Raw genomic sequence first — 21,366 nt, 5'->3', positions numbered from 1 at the left:
TAATAAATGAAAAGAAGGCAGAATATTTCATTTAACAAACGCATACAGAAATTTCTATGTGTCAGGCATACATACTATTGAAGCGCTCTAGAAATGTTAACCTATTTAATCATCAAAAAACCTATGAGATAGGTTCTATTTTCACCTCCATTTTGTATATGAGGCAACTGGTCAAAAAGTAAGAGGTGGATTCCAGGATTTAAATGACTTTGTGAAATTAAACACTATACCATGCTACCTTAAGTAGTAATAACAAAAAGGTGAGTGAAGCAGAATTATCAAGTTATACTGTGTTTATAGCGGAGGTGCCTAAAAAATGTATACCATCACTTGTACACAACTTTTGTTATAGGTATATATTATTACAATTTTAATACAGTTTTGGTACCCTTTGTATGCAAGCACTTATACAAACTGGAGATTTAAATTTTTTTTAATAAATGAAGAATTTTAAATAAGGAAGGTTATCTAGAATGTTCATGTAGACAGGTTTTCAACATGGGTTTCTAAAATTATAGTTTATGAAATTTTATGGTATATACACAACAATAGAGTTAGTCAATTGATATAAAGAAAATCACCACTTAAGTCTATATGCATCTTTAAATCATCAATCATATTTATTTATCTGATTATATAGGCAACAAATGTTCATATTTGGAAGATTCAGAAAAGTACATGGCCAAAAATAACAATCACTAATAACCCCACCATCCAGAAATCATCACTGCTGATATTTCCATATATATAGTTTCCAGTTCTATATGTATATTCATCCATCAGTACATTGACTTAGCATTTATTAAATGTGACTGTGCCAAAGTCACATTGTTCAAAGAAAATTATGTACACATTTTTCAGTGCCCCAATGTGTACCAAATATTCTCTAAGAGTTGTAAATGTCATAAAACTAATACATTAAGATTACAAAAGTACTTGTAGAGTAGAAATAAACTCCCAATGACACATATACTAGAGCATTCTTTAAAAATTCAAATATTCAGTCTGATTGAGGTCATAATGGTGATATATTTCAAAATATGATTTTGTCATTACATTCTCTGCTCTATCCAGAAGCAACGTTGTAGAATCAGTAGGATGAAAACTGCTTGCTTCTTCAACTTGTGCACCGATTAATTGATATCACACTTCCAATAATTCATGATTATTTTCTTAGTGAATTGATTCCAAAACTTCTCTAAGATAAAAAGGCACAAGACAACTAAAAAGAAATATTGATTTATAATTGTTCCAATAGTGCTCAGCATTTGTGAAATAAACTGTACCCACAAAGCATGTTATAATTGCTAATCACAAAACACCTTGTTGAGCTAGGTGTAGAAGAATTCTTCCATACAAGAGGAAAATGAACACTATAAATCAATACAGAAGGTTGAAAATTTGCATGGTTACATGCTCTGATTTCCAGCATCAGAGGTGGCTTTAGGAATTCCTCGGCTAAGAATGGACTCCCACTGGTGGCTACAATGTCACAGATTTGAAGCCAGCTTCCTCTTGACTGTACCAGTAATTTTGCCGTATGGATTGTCTAATGGTAGCAAGACCTGTAGAAAAACCACACTGTAACTTCAGAGTCATTAAAATAGACCTCTCATTTATTCTACGAATCGATATTAAGTCAACAACAAAAATAACAACTTGCTAAACAGGAAAATGTATATGCCCTACCGTCAGTTGAGTTATTTCAAGCATGGCAATGCTTTATTTTTCGGTCAACATTTGAGAGACGAGTCAATTTTCCAGAAAATTAAAGAGTTTTAGAAAAATTTCAGTCATTGAGATATAAATGTTTCTCAAATGCATTACATATCCTTGCCTATTAAATAGAGGATAGTGGACATAATTTGGACTCACACTGAGCATCAATCACTGTCCAGTGCTCTAACACCGCCATGCCCTCAGGAGCATTTGAGGTCCACAGGGCTGATAGCCCAGTGCTAAATGGTTCCAGACAGCTGTACAGTTAGGGCTCTTCTGTCTTCCTACCCTGTCATTTGTCACTTCTCTGCTGTTGTCCGTGTGTCCTGACTCCCTGCTTCTCATGTGTTGCCTTCATTTCATGCACACCTGCTGGGTGAGGCCCTGAGAGCGGCTCCAGCCACCGCCAAAGAGCGGATGCGGACACAGGGACAGCTTGTTTAGCACTCAGCTGCCTTCATGCACAGCCCTGGTTCAAAGGAATGCAGGCCTTTCTGCCTTCAGGTCCCCTGCTGGGTCCCCGGAGGGAGCTTTAAGTCTGACTTCTAGGAGCAAGGACACTGTGGCCTCAGTCCACACGCAAGCCTTGGAGCTGAAATGAGTGCAGGCCAGAGGCATCCGCAGCCCCTGAGGAGACCCTCCTCTCTCTGCCAGGAGTGGGGAGATGGCTGTGCTAGTCCATACCCTGTATGGGACTCATTTGTTTCACCATTGGTGGACACGATCAGGATTACTTTCAGGCCCCTCTCCTGCCCTTTAGAAGGTAGTCATTTAAAGAGTCTCTGTATTCTAATTAACGGCATTCTGATCATTAACGTCCTTTCCTTTCCCTGAAGTAAACAGTGCTGCCCCTCCTTTCCGCTGAATGAACGGTGTATGGGGTCAAGATTACTCCCCTCTGCAACCCAGGGCTCTGTATCAGCTATCGCAGGCACCTAAGAGTGACTTCTGCTTCCCAGCGCTGCGCCTCAGCTTACAGGTGTGGTGGTGCAGAACCTGATGGAGCCATCAGCATTGTTTGCAGAACAGAAGCAAGGTGCCTAGCCAGAGGGGTTGTGACTAATAAGGCTCTTGGGTCACCAGGCCCTGAATGTAGGACCTCTCGGACACTCCTTCATTGGTCTTTGTGCACCAAATGATATGATTCTAAGGCAGCAGAGCCATGTTAATAGATGGCACCCGCCTATCTCATTTCCCCCACATGCTAAAAGTAGCTACCAAAATGGTGTTTTTCATATTCTAGAAGCCTGTGGGAAAATGGATCAAAGAAAGAAATCCTGACACTCTAAAAGTGGTCCGAAAGGGTGGGATGGTTCTGATTTCCCAGGAATGGCTACAACAGGCTACGTGTCGGGACCTTAGGCTGTTTAGTCACACACACTGATTTGGTTAACCTTCTGCATGGCAAAAAGTAACTCAGGGTAAGCAATTTTCTCAAGATAAGGTTCCTTTCAAAAACTGAATTTCATCATCTTGCCTTCTGTAATTAAAAGTAGAAACACAAATGTTCTTTCATCTTTTCTGTGTATATTGTATGCTACTGAACTGACTACCTAATCAAAAGTTAGAGATGATGGACGGAATGAAAATAGAATCTTGTTTTTCTCCTCATCACCTCATAATGGAAGAATAATGAAGCTGTGACCTTGTGTGGTATTTTTCAGAGAAGTGGACCTCAGAGCTGTTTCCTTGGGTACACTCTGTTCTTTCTTTGTCTTTTACTGTCTGTGACTTCCAACAAACCTCTGTAATCATTCATCCACTTCTAGGGTACTCTAGCCTTAGGTACTAAGAGGCCCAGAGCCTAGCAGGGCCCCAATCAGTAGCAACTATTAATATTCCAGAAGCAACAGCTCTGGCTCTGAAGAGTTTTGGTTACTGATATTATTATCCCAGGTTTACAAAGGGAGTGGGGAGGAGAGTAGATGTACTTTAAATATTTTTAAAGTTCTTACCTCTTCCTTGTTGATCAGTCCCATTTTGGACATGTCTATGTTGAAGTAGTGAATGTTTGGCAGGCTGATTTCCATATCTTCTATCTGGAATCCACAAGAATATATATCACATTGGGCAACTGGGAATCCATCTCTGTTACTCCCTTCTCGCCCCACCTACCCACTAGCCCATTACTCAGGCTTCATCTCTGTCTCTGAAACAACCCGTGATGTTCCTCGACTGCCAGATACTGTTCTCTCCTCCTAGTCCTATTATCAGGTGATGGACTCACTCACCTTCCCTCCATGTACAAAATCTGCTTCCCAGAAAAGTAAGAGATTTTTGAGTCAGAAACCTGGGAGACCTCTTCAGCATCTAACCAGTCTCCTGGTGTTGGCCAGTCAGCCTCCTATGTCCCTCCTCATTCCACTCCCTCCTCTCCAGACCTGTCCCCAGCATTCACAGGCCCTGTGGTGAGAGTATAATTGGAGGTCCACATACCAGATGTCTAAAGATTTAAAAGTTATAAATCAAACTAAAAAACTTTTAAGTGAAATATGTTCTCTCATTCTAACTTGGCAAATAGACTTTCATAACAACCTGGAAGGCCAGGATCCAATTTAAAATGATCTGATTCCTTAGAGTACCATGCCAGGATGTGGTAGTGTGGAAAGCATGAGCCCCCAGTCCCTGGCCCATCCCATATTCTTTCTCGTACTCATGTGGGCAGACACCAAGCTTGCATAGCAAGTCCCATCCATACCTCCTGCAAACTTCTGATTTTTTGCCCACTGTTAGGCCTAAGGGTGCACATACCAATGGCCTGATCTGCCCTCCAGAGAGCAGATCTAGGGAAGAGACTTGCTCACTTTCTGGAATTAGTCTCAGGGTTATTTGGGCAGGAACTTCTGGATGAAGGTGTCCAGAGAATGGCCTAGAGGGGATGAATGGGCTCTTGAAGAGTTTGTTGCCTTGGCCCCACTAATTCTTCATCAAGTGGAGAAAGGCATAGCCAGGGGAAGGCCTGAAGCGGGTCTTCAAAGCGCTGGGCCATGGCAGGGGTCCCTCTTGCCAGGTCTACAGGGAGCATACTTTTTCTCTGTCTCATCACGGCCTTAATTCAGGCCCTCCTCACCAAAATGCAGCAACAGCCTCCCAACAGCTCTCCTTGTCTGAGGTCCAGCATCCTTTTAATTTGTCACACTTCTTTCCGAGTGATATTTCTGGAGTGCAAATCTGCTTAAATCCCCACAGTGGCTCCTAAGTGCTTTCAGGATAAAGTACAGACTATAAATAAGCCTACTAAGGCCCTCCTGATCTGGTTCCTGCCTCACATGTAGGCACATGGAAAGACTTTCATTCTTACAGCTTCACATATGGCAGACCCTTAACAGTAAATGACTGTTCCACACTGCCTCCTGTCTCCATACCTACTCGGCACCCTCACTTTGGAGTGTGAACCCAGATATCCCCTACTTGTCCCTTAAGACTCAAACACCTCTGCCTCCAGAAAGCCTGGCTGGCCTATATATTACAGAGTTATTTATTACAGAGTTAGGTGCCTTCCTCTGTATTTCTATAATGCTCTGTTCCCTGTTGTAGTGCTAGTTTACTAATTGTCTTCTTTCATTGAATGATGAGCTCTTTGAGAGTCAGGATCACGTCTAATTTATTTTTGTATTCCTCATGTCCTGACAGAGACTATATTATGATTCTATAATATCAAATGGATGGATGGATGGATGGATCAAATCTCTCTGCATCTATTCTTCATTCTCTGGCTCTCCTGAAACATAGATTCTTGGTCTAACTCCCCCTCCTTCGAGGCATTTGAGTGTCCTGAATATGAGGCTTAAATTGTAGCAGGTTGAAGAGACTCAAAGAATTTTTAGCAAAACTAAATAACTACAGCAGTGGCCTGTGTTTTCAGCTTGGCCAGATTTTTCCTTTTTTTCGTTCTTTTCTCACTTGCTATAACAAGCTTTTGAACAACAGATGTCATGTTTCATGTGTTTTCCACTTTCTTATTTTAACTCTCAACTCTTCTTCAGAGCTGACAGGAGACACAAGTTCTCTGTCCTCATAATGGCAAGTGGCAAAACGTACCTCAGGAACCTGGCTCAGGGAGAGCACCTGGATGTCATAGAGGGTCTTCTGGACAGAGGGTGAGTACTCGCCTTTGTCGTAGGGTCCAGCAAATTTCTCCAGGATAATGTCCCTAACAGTGTCCCTAAACCACAGAAAAAAGAACTGAAGACTCATAGGGTCATCTTTAGGAGAGTATTATAAAGCTAAGAAGCAGTGATCTTTCTGTCCCCCAGAAAACAATTTTACTGCTGATTTTAGAAGACATTAATATCTTGTAATACCAAAAACAAAAAAACAAACAAAAAAATCTCACTTCCCATTCTGTTATACGCAGACACACACACATACACACACCCCATTCAACAAACATATTGAGCATCACTAAGCTAATCTTCATCATCTGGTACCAGGCCCAGTGGGCATTCCAGGGTAAATCTCCCTCCATGTTTGAAAAACCTGGGAAGAGGACTCTCAAGTTCTCCAGCCTTCTTATACTGCTTGGCTAGGCTGGTTCCTTGAATTGTTACGTTTGGGAGATGCGTTCTTCATGAAGTATTTTATGTCATTACTTCATTGAATTCTCTCAATATAGCTGAGGCAAGTACTCTTGTTATCCCCAATTAAGAGATGAGGATTCTGAGCTTAAAAGTGAAACAATCCATCCTAAGGCCCTCTGTTTAGGGGGAGGCCCAATGAGCACCCTGACTTTGACATGCTGTTTTGTGCTCTTTTCAACACAAATACATCAAGGTGCTGCCCAGGGGGAAACATTTGAAATAAAAAAGAAAAAGAAGATTGAGGTGAGGTTCTCTTTAAGCATTTCCCAACCCATCACCTAATTAAAGGAGCAGAGCAAAGCCATACCCGTGGACAGAAGCTACCTGGTGGCTGATTCCGGATCATCATAGAAGTTTCTAACAATTAGAGCTTCAGCACAGGAATGAGATGCCTGGTCAAAAGGTAAACTCTGGGAGTTCAGAGGCCTAGTTACTGTTTGTAAGGCTATTATAATAACAATCATACTTCTATATTGTTAAGGCATTTATTATTTATGAAGTGTTTCTGTGACTCTCATTTTGACTTTAGACTAGGGTAACCAAAGTCCCAGTTTACCTGGGACCAAGGTGTTTCCTGGGACATAGAGTTTCAATGTTAAAGTCAGAAAAGTCTGTGGCAAACTGGGACACGTTGGTCACACTAGTTTCCCTTTCTGCTTCTACGATGAGGTGGTAAAGCCAAATATCATTATCGTCCTGTGGTACAAAGGTTCTTAAAGTGTGGCCTCTGGTCCAGCAGAATCAGCAGCACCGGGGAGTTTTTTCAGAAATGCCCGTTCTCGGGCTCCCTCCCCAGACTTTCAAAATCAGAACCTGGAGGGGTGGGCCCAGTGACCTGCAATTTAACAAACCCTCCATGTGATTCTAATAATACAATGTTTGAGAACTGCTGATTTAATCGACTAAAAGCAGGGAGGGAAATTAGGTGGTCCACTCAGGGTCATTATTGCTAATCGCATCTGAGATTCAAGTGCAGATTTACTAACGCAAAGTAAGACCATGGTCTTTTTGTTATCCAACAGAAAACATTTTGAATAGTGGGAAAGTTGAATTGAATAGCCTTTAAGTCTCCTTTTCCAATGAAAGACTCCAGAAACTCCAAGCCCTAGAGAAAGGGCAGACACTGCCTGTGCCAGATCCAGGCCCCAAGCCCCAGCACATGCTCATACCAGGTAGCCTCAAAGTCCACATTTCTGCACTGGTGGTAACGCCACTTGCAGTACACTTGGGTGGCAAAACACCGGTCCTTCACCTCGGGGAGGGTGGTGAACTGGTCCTTGATGAACCCTTCAAATCCAGATTGGGTCGTTTTCAAGACCTTGAGGTCCTTGATTCCAGAATGAATGACTGGAGGTCCTGTTTTAAGTAAAAAGGTAGAGGAAAGAGGTCATACACAAAACAGTGCCTTCTTACTGATAGCTAGCCCTGAGGATCCTGGTCATTCGAACATGGCACACGATGTTTGTACAGAGAACTACATCGCTGCCTGAGTTTTTTGTCTCCCTGTCTCCTCTGCAGTCCAAGTGATGAGGATGGTGTGCCCTTCTCTCTATCTGGATTGCACAACTCTCTACCTTTGCCTGCCCTTGGAGAACTGAGGTTTAGAGACTAAACCTCCATGTTGTGTTGAAGCCCACAGACATGAATACCTTCCTCTCAGCTACATGCACGGTTGTCTTCTAGGCCACATATCTTCCACTTTTTGAGCTCCATCTCATTCATCAGATAACCATGCTGGAATGAGTTAATAAGCTCCTACAGAACAGTGCTCTGTCTGCTAACATGACTCCCTGTATGGGGGTAGTCCTCATCTTGATTGTCTACACTGGCTGATGGCTCCAATCACCACCAGTCCCTCAGTTCCCTTGTGGTTATCAGCTCAGCAAACCAGAAAACTTCATGAATGGATAGCAGTGTGGGCCTGGCTGAGCCTCAGTAGAGACTGGGAAGGTCAGGGCAGTGATGCACATGACAGATCTGCCTAAGAAGAGACCCATATCCACTATCACAGGTGGAGTTTGAGCTCAGCACCCATAAAGGTTTTTGTCTTTTGGCTGAAGGAGAAGGAACAAAATTGGTTCAGGGAGCCTGGGGGGAGAGAGGGCAAGAATTGAAAACAATGGAAGGGATGATATGAATCTACTACAGCCTCTGATGTCACCTCATGAGGTGAATAGGGGAGGCAGAGGGGTGATAGGCATAATCTGCATAAGCTGTTTACTTGTGTTCCAGTAGTTCCAGCTCAGGGCCCCGTTGACAGGTGGGGCATAGATTTAGTGAGAGGACAATCCTCTCATTTTTTTTCTATGTGCAACACACTGTAACTCCAGCAGTTTGGTGAAGTTCGAAGAGAATGTGGCACCGGGTGACACATTAAGAAGCCCCAGGCACAATGCTCTGTGGAGAGCATCATTCTTCCCAAGAAGCAGTGACAACTGGCAGAGCAAATGCTGAGCAGAGCCAGTGAGGCAGCAGTTGTAGCCAATGGGTGTACACTTGTCCCTGAACACATGTGAGACAGCCCTCCAGGCTGTCAGAAGGTGGGAGAGTTTGGCTGGAGAGGCCTAGAAGCTTTGTAATGAGCGAGCCACAGGGCCAGGAGAATTCAGGAATTAACATCACCCAGGTCTACTTCAGGGATGGTGTAGATGCCTGACAACTGCACTGTACACCTGAAGCTGAAGCTGAATAATAGTGAATGTCAACTGTAATTATATATATATATATATACATATGTATATGTATATATATATTCACAAGAAGTGGAGTACAGCATTAGGAATAGTGACAGTGGAAATGTAACAGCTGTATGTGATGTCAGAGGGGTAGTAGATTGGGGGTTATCACTTTGTGAGGGGTGTAAATGTCTAACTATTACATTGTTTTGTACACCTGAAACTAATAAAAAAATACTCTGCATACCACAGAGACATCTTAGGGTGACTCATTCTGAACCCCCACACAACCCTTTTAAGATAGTTTATTTAAACACATCACATCCCAAATTCCCAGGCAGATATCTCCACATACCAGTTCCAGACCACAGCATTTAAATTTTTTTTTCTGATATGAAAAACAGTGTGAATAACTTGCAGAAAACTTGGAAAATGTCAGAAAGTATTAAAAACAAAACAAAGAGTCTCTTGTAATCTTTTAGCGTATATATAATAGGAGTCATATTGAGACAGGTTAGTTGTATGTTGTTAGGTAGACAGGGAGGTTGCTGGTAAAAAAAAAAAATATATTTTAAATAAACATCCCCCTGGTCTTATTTGTATGTGAAGGCTGGAGAGATTCACGGGATGCTTGGGTGCATACCCCAACAGCACTCTGCCATGGCAGGATGACAAAGGTCACCCCTTTTCAGCTTGAAATTAGTCCTGATGAACATCTATCCTTCCTGGCCTGCTTTGTATATGAACTAAGACCATGAGGGACATGGTCTTAGTTGAAGAATAAGAATGTAACTCACAATCCTCAGTTACAATCCGGGCAGCTCTTAGTAACCCAGTGGTTTACATCACCTATATGGCTTAATTGCTGAGGTTAACTCAGGAGCAGTTAACTCAGAAGTAGGGAAATAATGACTGTATTTTGATATTGTCCTGGCCACATGTGTGCACCTATCAAAGAGCAATGGCCAGTGGTTCGTGGTCGATCTGCTGGTTAAATATGTGCTGATTAAATAAAGTGTTCAGGCCAGAGTGTTCCGGGATCATGTGGTAAAACTGAAAATGGTATTTGTTTCACATTCTGAAGTTCTCACTGGAAGCTCTATCTGAAGAAGAATCAAGAGATAGGCACTAGCAGTGCCTTAATGCTTTAAGTTGTCTGGGTCTATCGGCTTCTAGGTGTATGAAGAAGACATGGTTCTGATCCAATAAGTCTAAGTCTCAAATCCAAGAGAATTGCACAAGTAATAAATAAGTATCAGTTGAATGGATGAATGAGTGAATGCAACAAAATTGATTTGCATCAAGAAATAAGTACCTGTGGGGACAGAGACCCAGAGAGCAGTTTCCAGGCTCTCGGCCTCACAAGGAAAGGTGCTGGCTCGAGTAGTAGATGGCCATCAGCTGTAATCATATGGCCATCCACTGTGGCTGGGTGGTCATCAGCTGGTACCAGTTAGGCATTAGCCACTAATATAACTGCTGTGGCTTTGCTAGGGGGTTGGTTGTCAGAGAAGCGGACAGCAGATTGCAGCTAGCAAGTGTGGTTAGCAAGTGTGGATGGCGGATTGCGGATCGTGTGGATCCTACGTCCTGTGTCTCGCCTGGCAGCCAGTGAGACTGGGGTGCAGGAAGACCCCCTGTTGGGGTACTGGCAGATGTTTGCTTTTGTGTCTTGACCAACCGCCATCAAGAATATAGTGGTATGACTCCCCTATCTATGACTCCGTGGGTGTTCCTTTTTGGCCTCACCATGTCCTGCGTTCTTGTGCGGGGAGTGGGAACTGAGTCCCTGCATGACAGTTCCTTACAACTTAGTCTCTTTTACTTCTAGGCAGTTCTCCATCATCCTTCACCATTTCCCTTCCTGATCAGCCCCACCCACAACTCCAATACACAGGGGGAGAGGGGAGGGCATCAACATTAGCTAGGAACTCCTCACTATCAGCATGTGTTTAGTTGCTGCCTTTTACAGTCTTTACCTTACTTAATCCCCACAACTCTATTACATAAGAATTTTTAATTATTTGCCCATAGTTACATGGCTAAGAAACTAGCAGAGGTAGAGTTTGAGCTCGCCTCTCCATTGTAAGATTCCATGCTTTCCTTCCTCCTTTTTGGATCACTCCCCATACACAATGTTTCCTCCATCCTTTAACTCTCTCCCCATTTCTTTACAATAAGACACCTCTCCAGGAGATATGAAGATTGCCATTTCCCATTCCACAGTGTGCTTTGAGGGTCTCAGATAGTACCCTCAGACTGAAAAGTACCATCTCCATTGGTCTCAATTGGAAATTGAAGAATTACTTTAAAAAATGGCCCTACATGTCTTGAAAACTTGATATTCCTTAAAAATCTCCTATCAAAACACAAAGACCCCTTAAAGGAGTGACAAACTTGATACACTAGTATCAATCTATTTCTAACAGTCATCCCTTCCAGGAAAAAAAAAAATCCTGTAGAAATGGAACATGGGTTTGCAATAAGGAGAGTGATTCAAACAAATAGTGGAAACCCTTGAAAGGGGATAAAGTGAAGGTGAAGGAGAACCAAAGGCACACTTTACCTACATTTTTCCCTATACAGCTGGCCTTAATCGCCAGCATTCATGTAAGCCAATAAGGCTTTGTCTGCTCTAATGATCTTAATCATGAAAGGATTCCTGGACGCAGTGTTGCATAGTATTTGAGTCCACAGCCTTGAGACTCAGATTGCCAGAATTCAAATCTCAGCGCTCTTCGTGCCTGTCCTCCTTGATTTATGAGCACTATTCCCCTAAGAAAATTACATCACTTCTCTCTACCTTGATTTAATCATCTGTCAAATGGAGATGATAACCATACCTACTTCCTAGAGTTGATAGATGTCTAAAATAATAAACGTAAGGGACTTAGTAGAATGACTGCCCCACAGAAAATGTTCTATAAAAGTTTTTATGATGATTTTGCTATAACTGCCTTTTTCTTTTGGACTCCAACCACCTGTAAATATTTCCCATGTTTCAGAAAGTTTCCTTGGGTTCTGAAAACTACTTCTGATGTGGTGTCTCTATTCACTTCCTCCAGCTCTGGGATGATATTTATTGATATTCCAAGAGTGTCATTCCTGCTAGGCAACTTTGAAATGATATACTTTCTTGCTGGAATCTGAAAAAATAGTTGCATTTTCTAATGTGTTTTGGCCTCAGTTTCACACAAAATAAAATATCTCATGTTTCCAAAGACAGTTAACTATTGCCACAGTTTTGGCAGAATGCAAACCATCTCCTCTGGTGTACTCATCATTCTATAAACAAAAACAACAACAAAGAAACCTATTCTCTTTGTGAATTTTTTCTCTTGGCAAGCAGTAGACACTCTGGATGAAATCAGAGAGCTTATTTTATCTTTTCTGTTGGCGGTGCCCCAGCTTTCTGAACACTGCTAAGAACCTGAGCCTTTCAAATTCATGGTCCCATCAGCTAAAAATATGATGCCTCACACATTCTAAAAAAAGATTCCAATTTAGACGAACAAGAAGTAATTGAACCAAAAAGACTGTCCTTTTCTAGGTTACTTCCCATTAAACCACTTAATCAGCTTTTTTTTTTTTTTTTTTTTTTGCCTTTCTGCCATATTTATGGAATAATGCAAAACGAAGATTTTCACATATTGCCTTGCTAGGACATAATCTTTTCTAGCTTTTAGAGTCCTCCTACACACTTACCAGATTGTGGTTTATCTCTCAGAGAAACATACATCCTACACGTTAGCTCTCTAAGGGAAAGAAACTCACTGCAAATTAATAGAATATAAGCCCGGTTTCTTACCTACGCATCAGGTGTCACAAAGCACAAAGCTTTACTGAGCTAAGAAAAAAATTCTGTCATGAAAAGGATAATTGCTTCCACATTTAACATCTCCAAAAAAGACACAAATAGCTAAAAGAATATTTTAAAACTATATTAAATCACTCTAGTAGAAAACCTCAAACTTGTAAAGTGCTAGAAAAAGTGAAGATCAATTAAATATCATTTACCTTGGAGAGTCCATTTAACTCACGCAGAGAGAGTGAAAGCTCCCTCTGGGTAATTCTCAATAGGAAAAGATGACATAATCCAGAAGGAAGGAAGTTAACTGGGCTTTGTTCAACTAGGTGATAATCAAGATGATTTCAAAAGATCTTGGGTTTGCCAAGAATTCTTCTTTTGGAGGAACTGAAGAGCATATTAGTTTTGATATCGAAAGGACATATACTAAAATTCTAGTCAGTGGCCGTCTCTGTTTGAGTCTCCCACAGCCCTCATCTCACTTCTTCTGTCTGCCCAGAAGAAGTGATATCTCTTAAATCTATTCTCCTCCAGAACTTCAATTTCATCATCCCTTCCTTAAATCCATCCTCCCATCCTAGGTAGTCTCCATGTTAATAGATATTTTTTTTCACTACGAGAAGACAGTATCTCTTAGTTGAAATCTCATCTCCATCTTCCATTCCTGTACTTAGCTGAGCTTTAGATGAATTTTTATAATTAGCATCAGATTCGGGGGAAATTTGATCCTTAAAGAATTATGAATTATAACTCAAGTAGTGCTGAGGTTTGGGGGCCAATGTAGTTCCAATTTGTGACTCAGCCATCCCAGTAGCTTCAAGCGTTGGCTAAGCTTAGAGTTCACAGGGACACATGAGAGAGAGTAGAAGAACCAGGTTCTATGTAACGCCTAAACCAGCAGGCTGCATCACACATGCAGAGCCTAGCTCTCCTCTCAGAACTTGGGAGTCACGGACATAACAACAGTCTTCATCCCTTTGAGTAAACAAATTTCTTTCTTCCAGATTCTCCCATGGAACTAGCAGACTTTGAAACAGCTAAAAGTGCACTTAACGATGTAGCTTTAAAAGATTCACTAAGGAAACAGTGTAATGGGCATTTTACAGCAATTCTCAGAGCGTGAAATGGTGCTTGAGATTCAGTAGGCTTTCTATGAATGTTTGCTCAATTGATAAGAGTGAATCCAATCTACTGGGAGAAACCCAGTCACATATCCTTCTGGGAAAGTCCCTTTTAGGAGTTGCATGGCTGAAAGTTTGATTAAGTGTATGTGTTTGAGGGGGCAGAATCCTCACCAACGCAGCTGAAACCCCCCCAACACCAACACCACCAAAAGCCCTTATAAGTTTGTAACAACAACCTTCACCTTGTGGATTGGGGTGTGTGTGTGTGTGTGTGTGTGTGTGTGTGTGTGTGTGTGTGTGTGTGATAATGATTACTGTTGTCAGTAAAGCCTATGCAAGGTTTCCTTATGACAATGATTGTACCTTGATTCAACTCAGTTTCAGCTCTTGGGCAATAAGCAAATCAAAAATTGAACTTTGCTGCCCAAAGAGTATAGATCCTTACTCTCCAAAGAGGTACAGAGTACAAATGTCATCTTCATACACACAACACTGGCAGATATACATACTCATATAGGTGTGCACACACATACTGCATACTACCATTAAGGCAACAGATGCTTCTTCCCCTACTCTCATCCTTGCCAGCCCCACATGATATCGGGGACGCTGGATTCTAGATGAGCCAAGCTGGAGCTCTGGGAACACTCCCACAATGATTGCAATACCCTGAAGCTTTGTAGCTTTCTGAAGAAAGAAAAGGTTTAGGCCTGATTATGGTGACTAGATTTTTCACTCTACAGTAGCCAGGAGACTAGATTTCAAGATGATGACAACTCCTGGAAATTCCTGGAAAGAACAGCATGTGAAAAGCAGCCTGTTTTCTTATAATGATCAGCAGAGCCTTATACTTGGCCACTGTACTTCCACCTTCAGGGCACTGCTAAAATATTCTTGTGGAAGTCACTAATGACCTATGTACCAAGCTGCACAGTTTCTCTTCAGTCTTCTTTTGACCCAAACTTCTCTTAACCTTCCCGTGGCAGAGACTGCTAGCTGTTCACTAAATCGGTTTTCTCTTCCTCCTGGGTACACGGCTAGACTACATTTCCCAGCATCCCTTGTAGTTAGGTGAGGCTGTATGATTGGGTTCTCTCCAACAGAAGTGCTGTGTGCTATTTTCAGGCCTGGTGTTGTTGTAATTATGTTCCACAGTTAATTTTTAAAATTCTTGATAAATGGCAAGGATTATATAATTGTCAGTGCTATTTTAAGTGAGGTTCATTTTGATAGAAATAATATCTGTGGCTTTATTATTATGCAAATAAATGTTAGGAAAACTTGATTGTTATTCCGTAGATATTTCCTATAAAGGTTATTATAATTAAAGCACAGTATGGTACAAAACGTACTAAGCAAATAGTTCAGAGATTTGGGTTTTTGTCAGCCTGGGCTTTTTTCCCCTTACCTCAAAACTGAGTAATAAAAATGATCTACCCCATTCAACTCCCAGATCTGTTGCAAAAGGTATTGTTTCATTTTTATATCCTTAAGATAAAAAGTAGATCGTTTTTAAATGTAATTTAAAGTCACAATGCTCATTCCCATCTCAGATTTAAAAGCCTACAAAATTCTTTACCGTTTTCCTTAGCATTAATAAACAGAGTGATTTAGAAAGGAAAAAAACTGAAATTGAGAATTAAAGCATGAAAAATATTTTCTCACCACTCCTCATCTGCTCAACCTCACAGAAGTGCGTCCCAGTGGGCGTATGAATAAATGCATGGACATGCTTAACTCCATTCTGAAAATTAGAAAAAAATAATAAAAACATTGTTTCCAGTAACATTTCAACATATCATGAAGCCAATTTTTTAAATTAAACTGAGAACACCAATAAATGAAGTAACCTTTTCAAAACGCTTCCAAGGGGCTTCTTCCACATAGACTTGAGCTCTGGTGACATGGTTAAAAGAAGAAAGGAAATGTTCACAGATATTCATAGCAAAAGTTTCTATGCTTTTGATCTGCAAAAAGAAACAAAATGCCAGCGATCAGAAATACCTGCACTATTTAAAAATAATTTTTAAATACCCGTGGAGCTCTCTTTCTTGACCAAGTGCTTTTCTTAGAATCAGAGAAACATAGAAAGAATCATGAGAGATGAATTGATCATTATTCCAATTTTTCACGAGGGCTCCTAAGTGTAGTTAATGTTAGGTCACCAACACTAAAGTGAGACTATCTTGTTTTTACAGGAAACCTGTTTTGCCAGAGAGGCGGTGTCAATCTGTGGATGAGCAGAGTAACTTAACATTCAGATGCTCCTGACAGTGAGTGCACTCATCACCTATGCCGTCTGTAGTACTACAATATGCTCCAGTACACTCTGGTCTCTTTATGAGGTTGGCAAACAGTCCTCCGAGTTTCCCAAGGAAAATAGTTAATGAAGGGCCACTTCAGCTTTCTTGCTTTGCAAACTGGGCTTCTATAGACCATCCCGAGCTCTCCACCCTCATAAAGCAGCTCCCTATACCCACACGAATTCTTCATATTAATCTCTAGGCAAAGTTTTATGGTCCTAGCACAGTCTACAGATTATTTATGGCTTTGTCTATAATTAAGATAGACTATTTGTACAGGTTTTCCCAGGATCATTCTGACATTTACGAGACATTTTATACGTGTTGTCCTAGAATGATTATTAATAGCATCCTATTTCCCTCTGAAAGTGTGCTGGTTTGGAAAATGAAAATATTAACTTAAAAAGATATATGCACCTCCATGTTCACTGCAGGATTATTACAGTAGCCAAGATATGGAAACAAGTGTCCATCATTGGATTATTGGGTAAAGAAAATATGATACACACACACACACACACACACACACACACAAACACAGAAGAATATTATTCAGCCATTAAAAGAAAGAAATCTTGCCATTTAGGACAACATGGTTGGAACTTGAGGGCATTATGATAAATGAAATCAGTCAAATAAACAAAGACAAATGCTGTATGGTCTCATTTATATGTGGAATCAAAAATGCAAACTAAACAAAAAAATAAAACCAAGCTCATAGATACAGAGAACAGATTGGTAGTTGCCAAAGGCAAGGGGTGAAGCAGGGTGGACGAAATGAGTAAAGAAAGTCAAAAGGTACAAGCTTCTAATTATGAAATAAGTAAGTCATGGGGATGCAATGTACAGCAGGGCGACTATAATTAATAATACTATATATCATATTGGAAAGTGGCTAAGAGACGAAGCCTTAAAAGTTATCACAAAAACATTCTATAACTATGGTGATGGATGTTAACTAGACTTATTGTGTTGGTCATTTTGCAGTATATACAAATACCAAATAATCATGTTGTATACCTGCAACTAACAATAATGTTGCATGTCAATTATACCTCAATTTAAAAAAAAAATTGTCCTGGTTTGGATGAAAAATTATATGGTCATTGTATCTGTAATGAATTAGTTTACATTGTTTTCAATATTCAAATTCCATTCCTTCACTTTTCTGCTCCTCTCACACAGTACAGAAAATGTATGAATCTGTGTTCCCTGGTCCTCTTTTTCAGTGCGGAACAAAAGTCTATTTTCAATTTATTTTTTTAAGAGAGAATGCCTTTTTCTGTAGCCCTGTCTGTGCTTGCTGGGCCATTCTGATTAACAAGAGAAAGGTTCACTGCGGAGATAAGCCTCGAAGAGTTAATATTTCAATTAGTTTGTTCATTTCATGCACTATGGGTGTGGATTTCATACAAAAGCATGAGAAAAGATACTTTCCAGTCTACATTTCTTGTCTTTTTAGACTTCTTACAAATAAAAAAAGATCTGTTTTTACTCTGTTTTTCTGTGTGTAAATTTTATTTATTTATGTTTATTTTCTAATTACAGTTGACATTCAATATTATTTTTTATTAGTTTCAGATATACAGCATAATAGTGATTAGACATTTAAGTAATTTATGAAGTGATCTCACTGATAAGTCTAGTACCCATCTGATACTATGCATAAAACAATATTATTGACTGTATTCCTTATGCTATAGCCTACATTCCCATGATTATTTTGTGGCTACCAATTTGTATTTCCTAATCTCTTCACCTTTCTTAGTTATCCTCCCAAACCCCCTCTTATCTAGCAACTATCAGTTTGTTCTCTGTATTTATGAGTCTATTTCTTTTTCATTTGCTCGTTTATTCTGTTCTTTAGATTCCACATGTGAGGCCATGTCGTATTTGTCTTTCTCAGTCTGACTTATTTCACTTAGCATAATACTCTCCAGGTCCATCCATGTTGTTGCAAATGGTAAGATTTCATTCTTTGTTTGGCAAAGTAATACTCTACTGTATAAATGTACCACAATTTCTTCATCCAAATGTCTATTGATGGGCATTCCAGTTGTTTCCATATCTCAGCTACTGTGAATAGCACTGCAGTAATCATAGGGGAGCATATATCTTTTCAAATTAGTGTTTTGGATTTCTTTGGATAAATACTCAGGGGTAGAATTGCTGGGTCATAAGGTAGTTGTAGTTTTAATTTTTAAAGAAATTTCCATAGTGGATGCACCAATTTGCGATCCCACTAATTTGTACTTAATTCTTTCACCTTTTCCACGCAGCTTCCCAACCCCGGTTTAGAAGTGGTAACGTGGCTGAGTGGCCTAAGCCCTAGATTTAAAAAATGAGCTTGAATTGCCCAGAAATCTGTTGGTGGTCCAGCACAGCTTTACCCATCCTTAAAGAAATCCAAGGTGAAAGTGCTAAAATATCAGATTCTGTCAGTTCCAAGACCTTTTTGAAGAGTATAATTACCACCTTATATGGATACTAAGTAGTCATTGAGCTGGAAAAACTAGGAAGGCATTAACAGTTGGACAAATAAATTTCAGAATGTATCTCATACCTAAGATTATCTTCTATAGTAACACCAAGAAGAGAAATTGTATTTTCTTCTATTATATAAATACACAGTATTCTAAAAGAAAAAAAATATAACGTCGGACTGAAAGAAATACATGATAAAAATATATAAAATTTCTTTCTGAAATATGCTCAGGGTTTTGATTTTCCAATGATGCTAATCAAGAGATAACATGTAAAATTGTTGAATAGGATTCTCTACCTAAAAGATGTTGTTAGTTGAGATCCAAGCAAAGAGAATAAAAGACTGAGATGATAATGATGATAATAGTAATAATATAAAAATAAATCAAACAAATGAAAAAACATACTCCTTTGAACTTTGCCAAGACATGAACTGTGTTCTTGATGGTGTCTGTAGGGATGATATCTGAATTATCTCCATCCACATAATCTTTTTTGGAGCTCAGAGTAAGTTGCACTGAAGTTGTCACCTGTTTAATGGTGTGATATTTTCCATCTCGCTGAATATAGAGAACTTTTACCATATCCTTCCCATAGCCAGTTCGGACAAACTCCACTTCATCATTCTGCAATGAAAACATAGCCATCTTGTTGAAGAAAACTAAATGAAAGCAAAAAGCCAACTGCCATTTCTTTAAGCCTTAATTGGTCATATACAGTAGGTCCTCCAGTAACATCATTTTCTTATAACATTGAACAGAAGCCATAGGAACTTAACTCTTGTTTATGTCAATTAGCCTATGCTGAAAATGGTTTTGTAATACCTTGTTTTTCCATAGTTCCAAAAACTTATCTGCATTAAGTGAGGACTTACTCTAATTATAAAAGGTGAGGATCAGAGCATTCATGAAGGCCAGCTCATGTCCTACTTTTGAAAAAGAATGAGAACTTGTATGGAGAAAAGGGAATCACAAGTAACGGATGAAACTCTATCAGATTGGCCTGAAGACAGACAGGTAGAAGGATGGTTTTCTTGATAAACCATCTTGTGGGTCAAACTACTCTTTTATTTAATCCCTGCTAATTTCATTCTTATAACAGCTATGTGAACTAACATTCCCATTATACAAAGGGAGAAACTGAGGTTCAAAGAGCTTAAGCAACTTGCCCTACTTCACATAGCTAGTAAACGATGGAGCCAAGGATTCACACTCAGGTCTGTTGACTCTAAATTGTGTACCCGTAACCACTATATAAACTGCCTTTCTTGTATAAAAATTTTTGGACTATGTTCACTGGAAATAATTATATCCCCCTTTTCATAAAGAGTGATAGTCTGGAGAAAAATGTCCTATGATCAATAAAAACAATTTGAAAATTTCTTCTACTTGCTGCCAGGAAGAAGATAATTAGTTACAGGGTCCCGATTACCTTCAAGAGTGCAGAGCCAGGGCCATCTGGCTGCAGAGAAAGCTATGCTTTTAGTGGAGAGACACTTAAATAAAAGCCTCGTGATTGAGTCATTAATCCCCTTGTCTGAAGCAGGGGCCCTGGCCAGCTAATCTGTCCATCTCTGCGAGGATCCACAGGACTTGTCCCTAAGCGTTACTAGTGTTTGAGAGAAGAAGCAGGAAGGAGCAGGGGGACAGAAAAACCTCTATGCAGCATCAAAATTGAACATTAAAATGGTAATGAAAGAAAGGGACAAAACGTAAATCAAAAACAACAAGCAGTGAGAGCCTAGGGAAGGGCACAAAGAAAGAAACGCACCTGCCCATCGCACATAAGCGATATGCTCAGACATGCCAAGTGCTGCTTATAAATCTATTTGCATTAAAAAAAATCACCAGGTCCTCTGGGATAAAATTTTATAATACTAGCCAATATCAGAAATTATTGTTATATTCTTAAAGTGAAGGATGAAAGGCTGTCTTAAATCTTGGAGATAGAGCTTGATAGGTCATGCTGCTTTTGATCATTGAACATATCCTCCAGATGCGTGGTGTCTAAATTTGGTCCTTCTTCGGTAGGAGGGACACATTGAAGGGACAACTCTTGAAAAGGCACCTCATACTTATAGTTCTGTGACTTGCGACAAATAATTTTTTGTCTCTGAGCCTCAGTTTCCCCATTTGTACAAATGCAGATAACCATCCCTTCTTGTAGGTTTGCTGGTGAGTGTGAAAGGCCTGCTCAGTTCCAAATACCTAGTGGTGCAGTGAGGTCCACCCTAGCACCAGTGGCAACGTCAGACGCAGCAGCAGCAGAAATAGCAGAGGGGACCTTGAGTAAAGGCACTGATGGCAGCAGCAGGAGGAAGATTCTGACATGCTTTGAGCAACGAAAGATTCTACCTAGGGGAATGAGGCACTTGACTCGCTTGGAGTCCCTGAATGGTATGGGCTGGGAGCCAGGACCAAAAGTCTCTGAGATCATCCATCACTCCCAGAACTCAGCAGGACTAAAAAAATGTTACTCCTCAGCCCCATTCCCTGCCACTAAATACCCAAGGTACAGTAGGTTAGTCTGTGAAAGCAAGTGGTCCCCATGTGTCACATACAAAGATTAAATGATAGCTATCCTTCATACCCCCACCCCCACTCACCTCTCCAGCTCCATATGTTGCCACAACCTATTTCAAACTGCTTCAGCTGTCCAGTTACTCAACCTCTG

General features: G+C 40.2%; 1 protein-coding gene across 1 annotated transcript; it reads right to left on the bottom strand.

Annotated features, from left to right (window-relative positions):
• Positions 1-596: 596 nt before the first annotated feature.
• On the bottom strand, positions 597-19,340 carry LOC308501492 (uricase; the record flags this gene model as incomplete). Its single annotated transcript, XM_081058032.1, has 7 exons — positions 597-1,565; positions 3,675-3,758; positions 5,761-5,884; positions 7,469-7,655; positions 15,572-15,650; positions 15,757-15,873; positions 19,101-19,340. The coding sequence occupies 7 exons, from the start codon at positions 19,338-19,340 to the stop codon at positions 1,491-1,493; spliced, it is 906 nt and encodes a 301-aa protein (XP_080914158.1). The 3' UTR covers positions 597-1,490.
• Positions 19,341-21,366: the final 2,026 nt, after the last annotated feature.

This window comes from Rhinolophus hipposideros, assembly GCF_964194185.1.
Source record: "Rhinolophus hipposideros genome assembly, chromosome: 8".
NCBI lineage: Eukaryota > Metazoa > Chordata > Mammalia > Chiroptera > Rhinolophidae > Rhinolophus > Rhinolophus hipposideros.
This window is presented reverse-complemented; position numbering and strand designations above follow the sequence as displayed.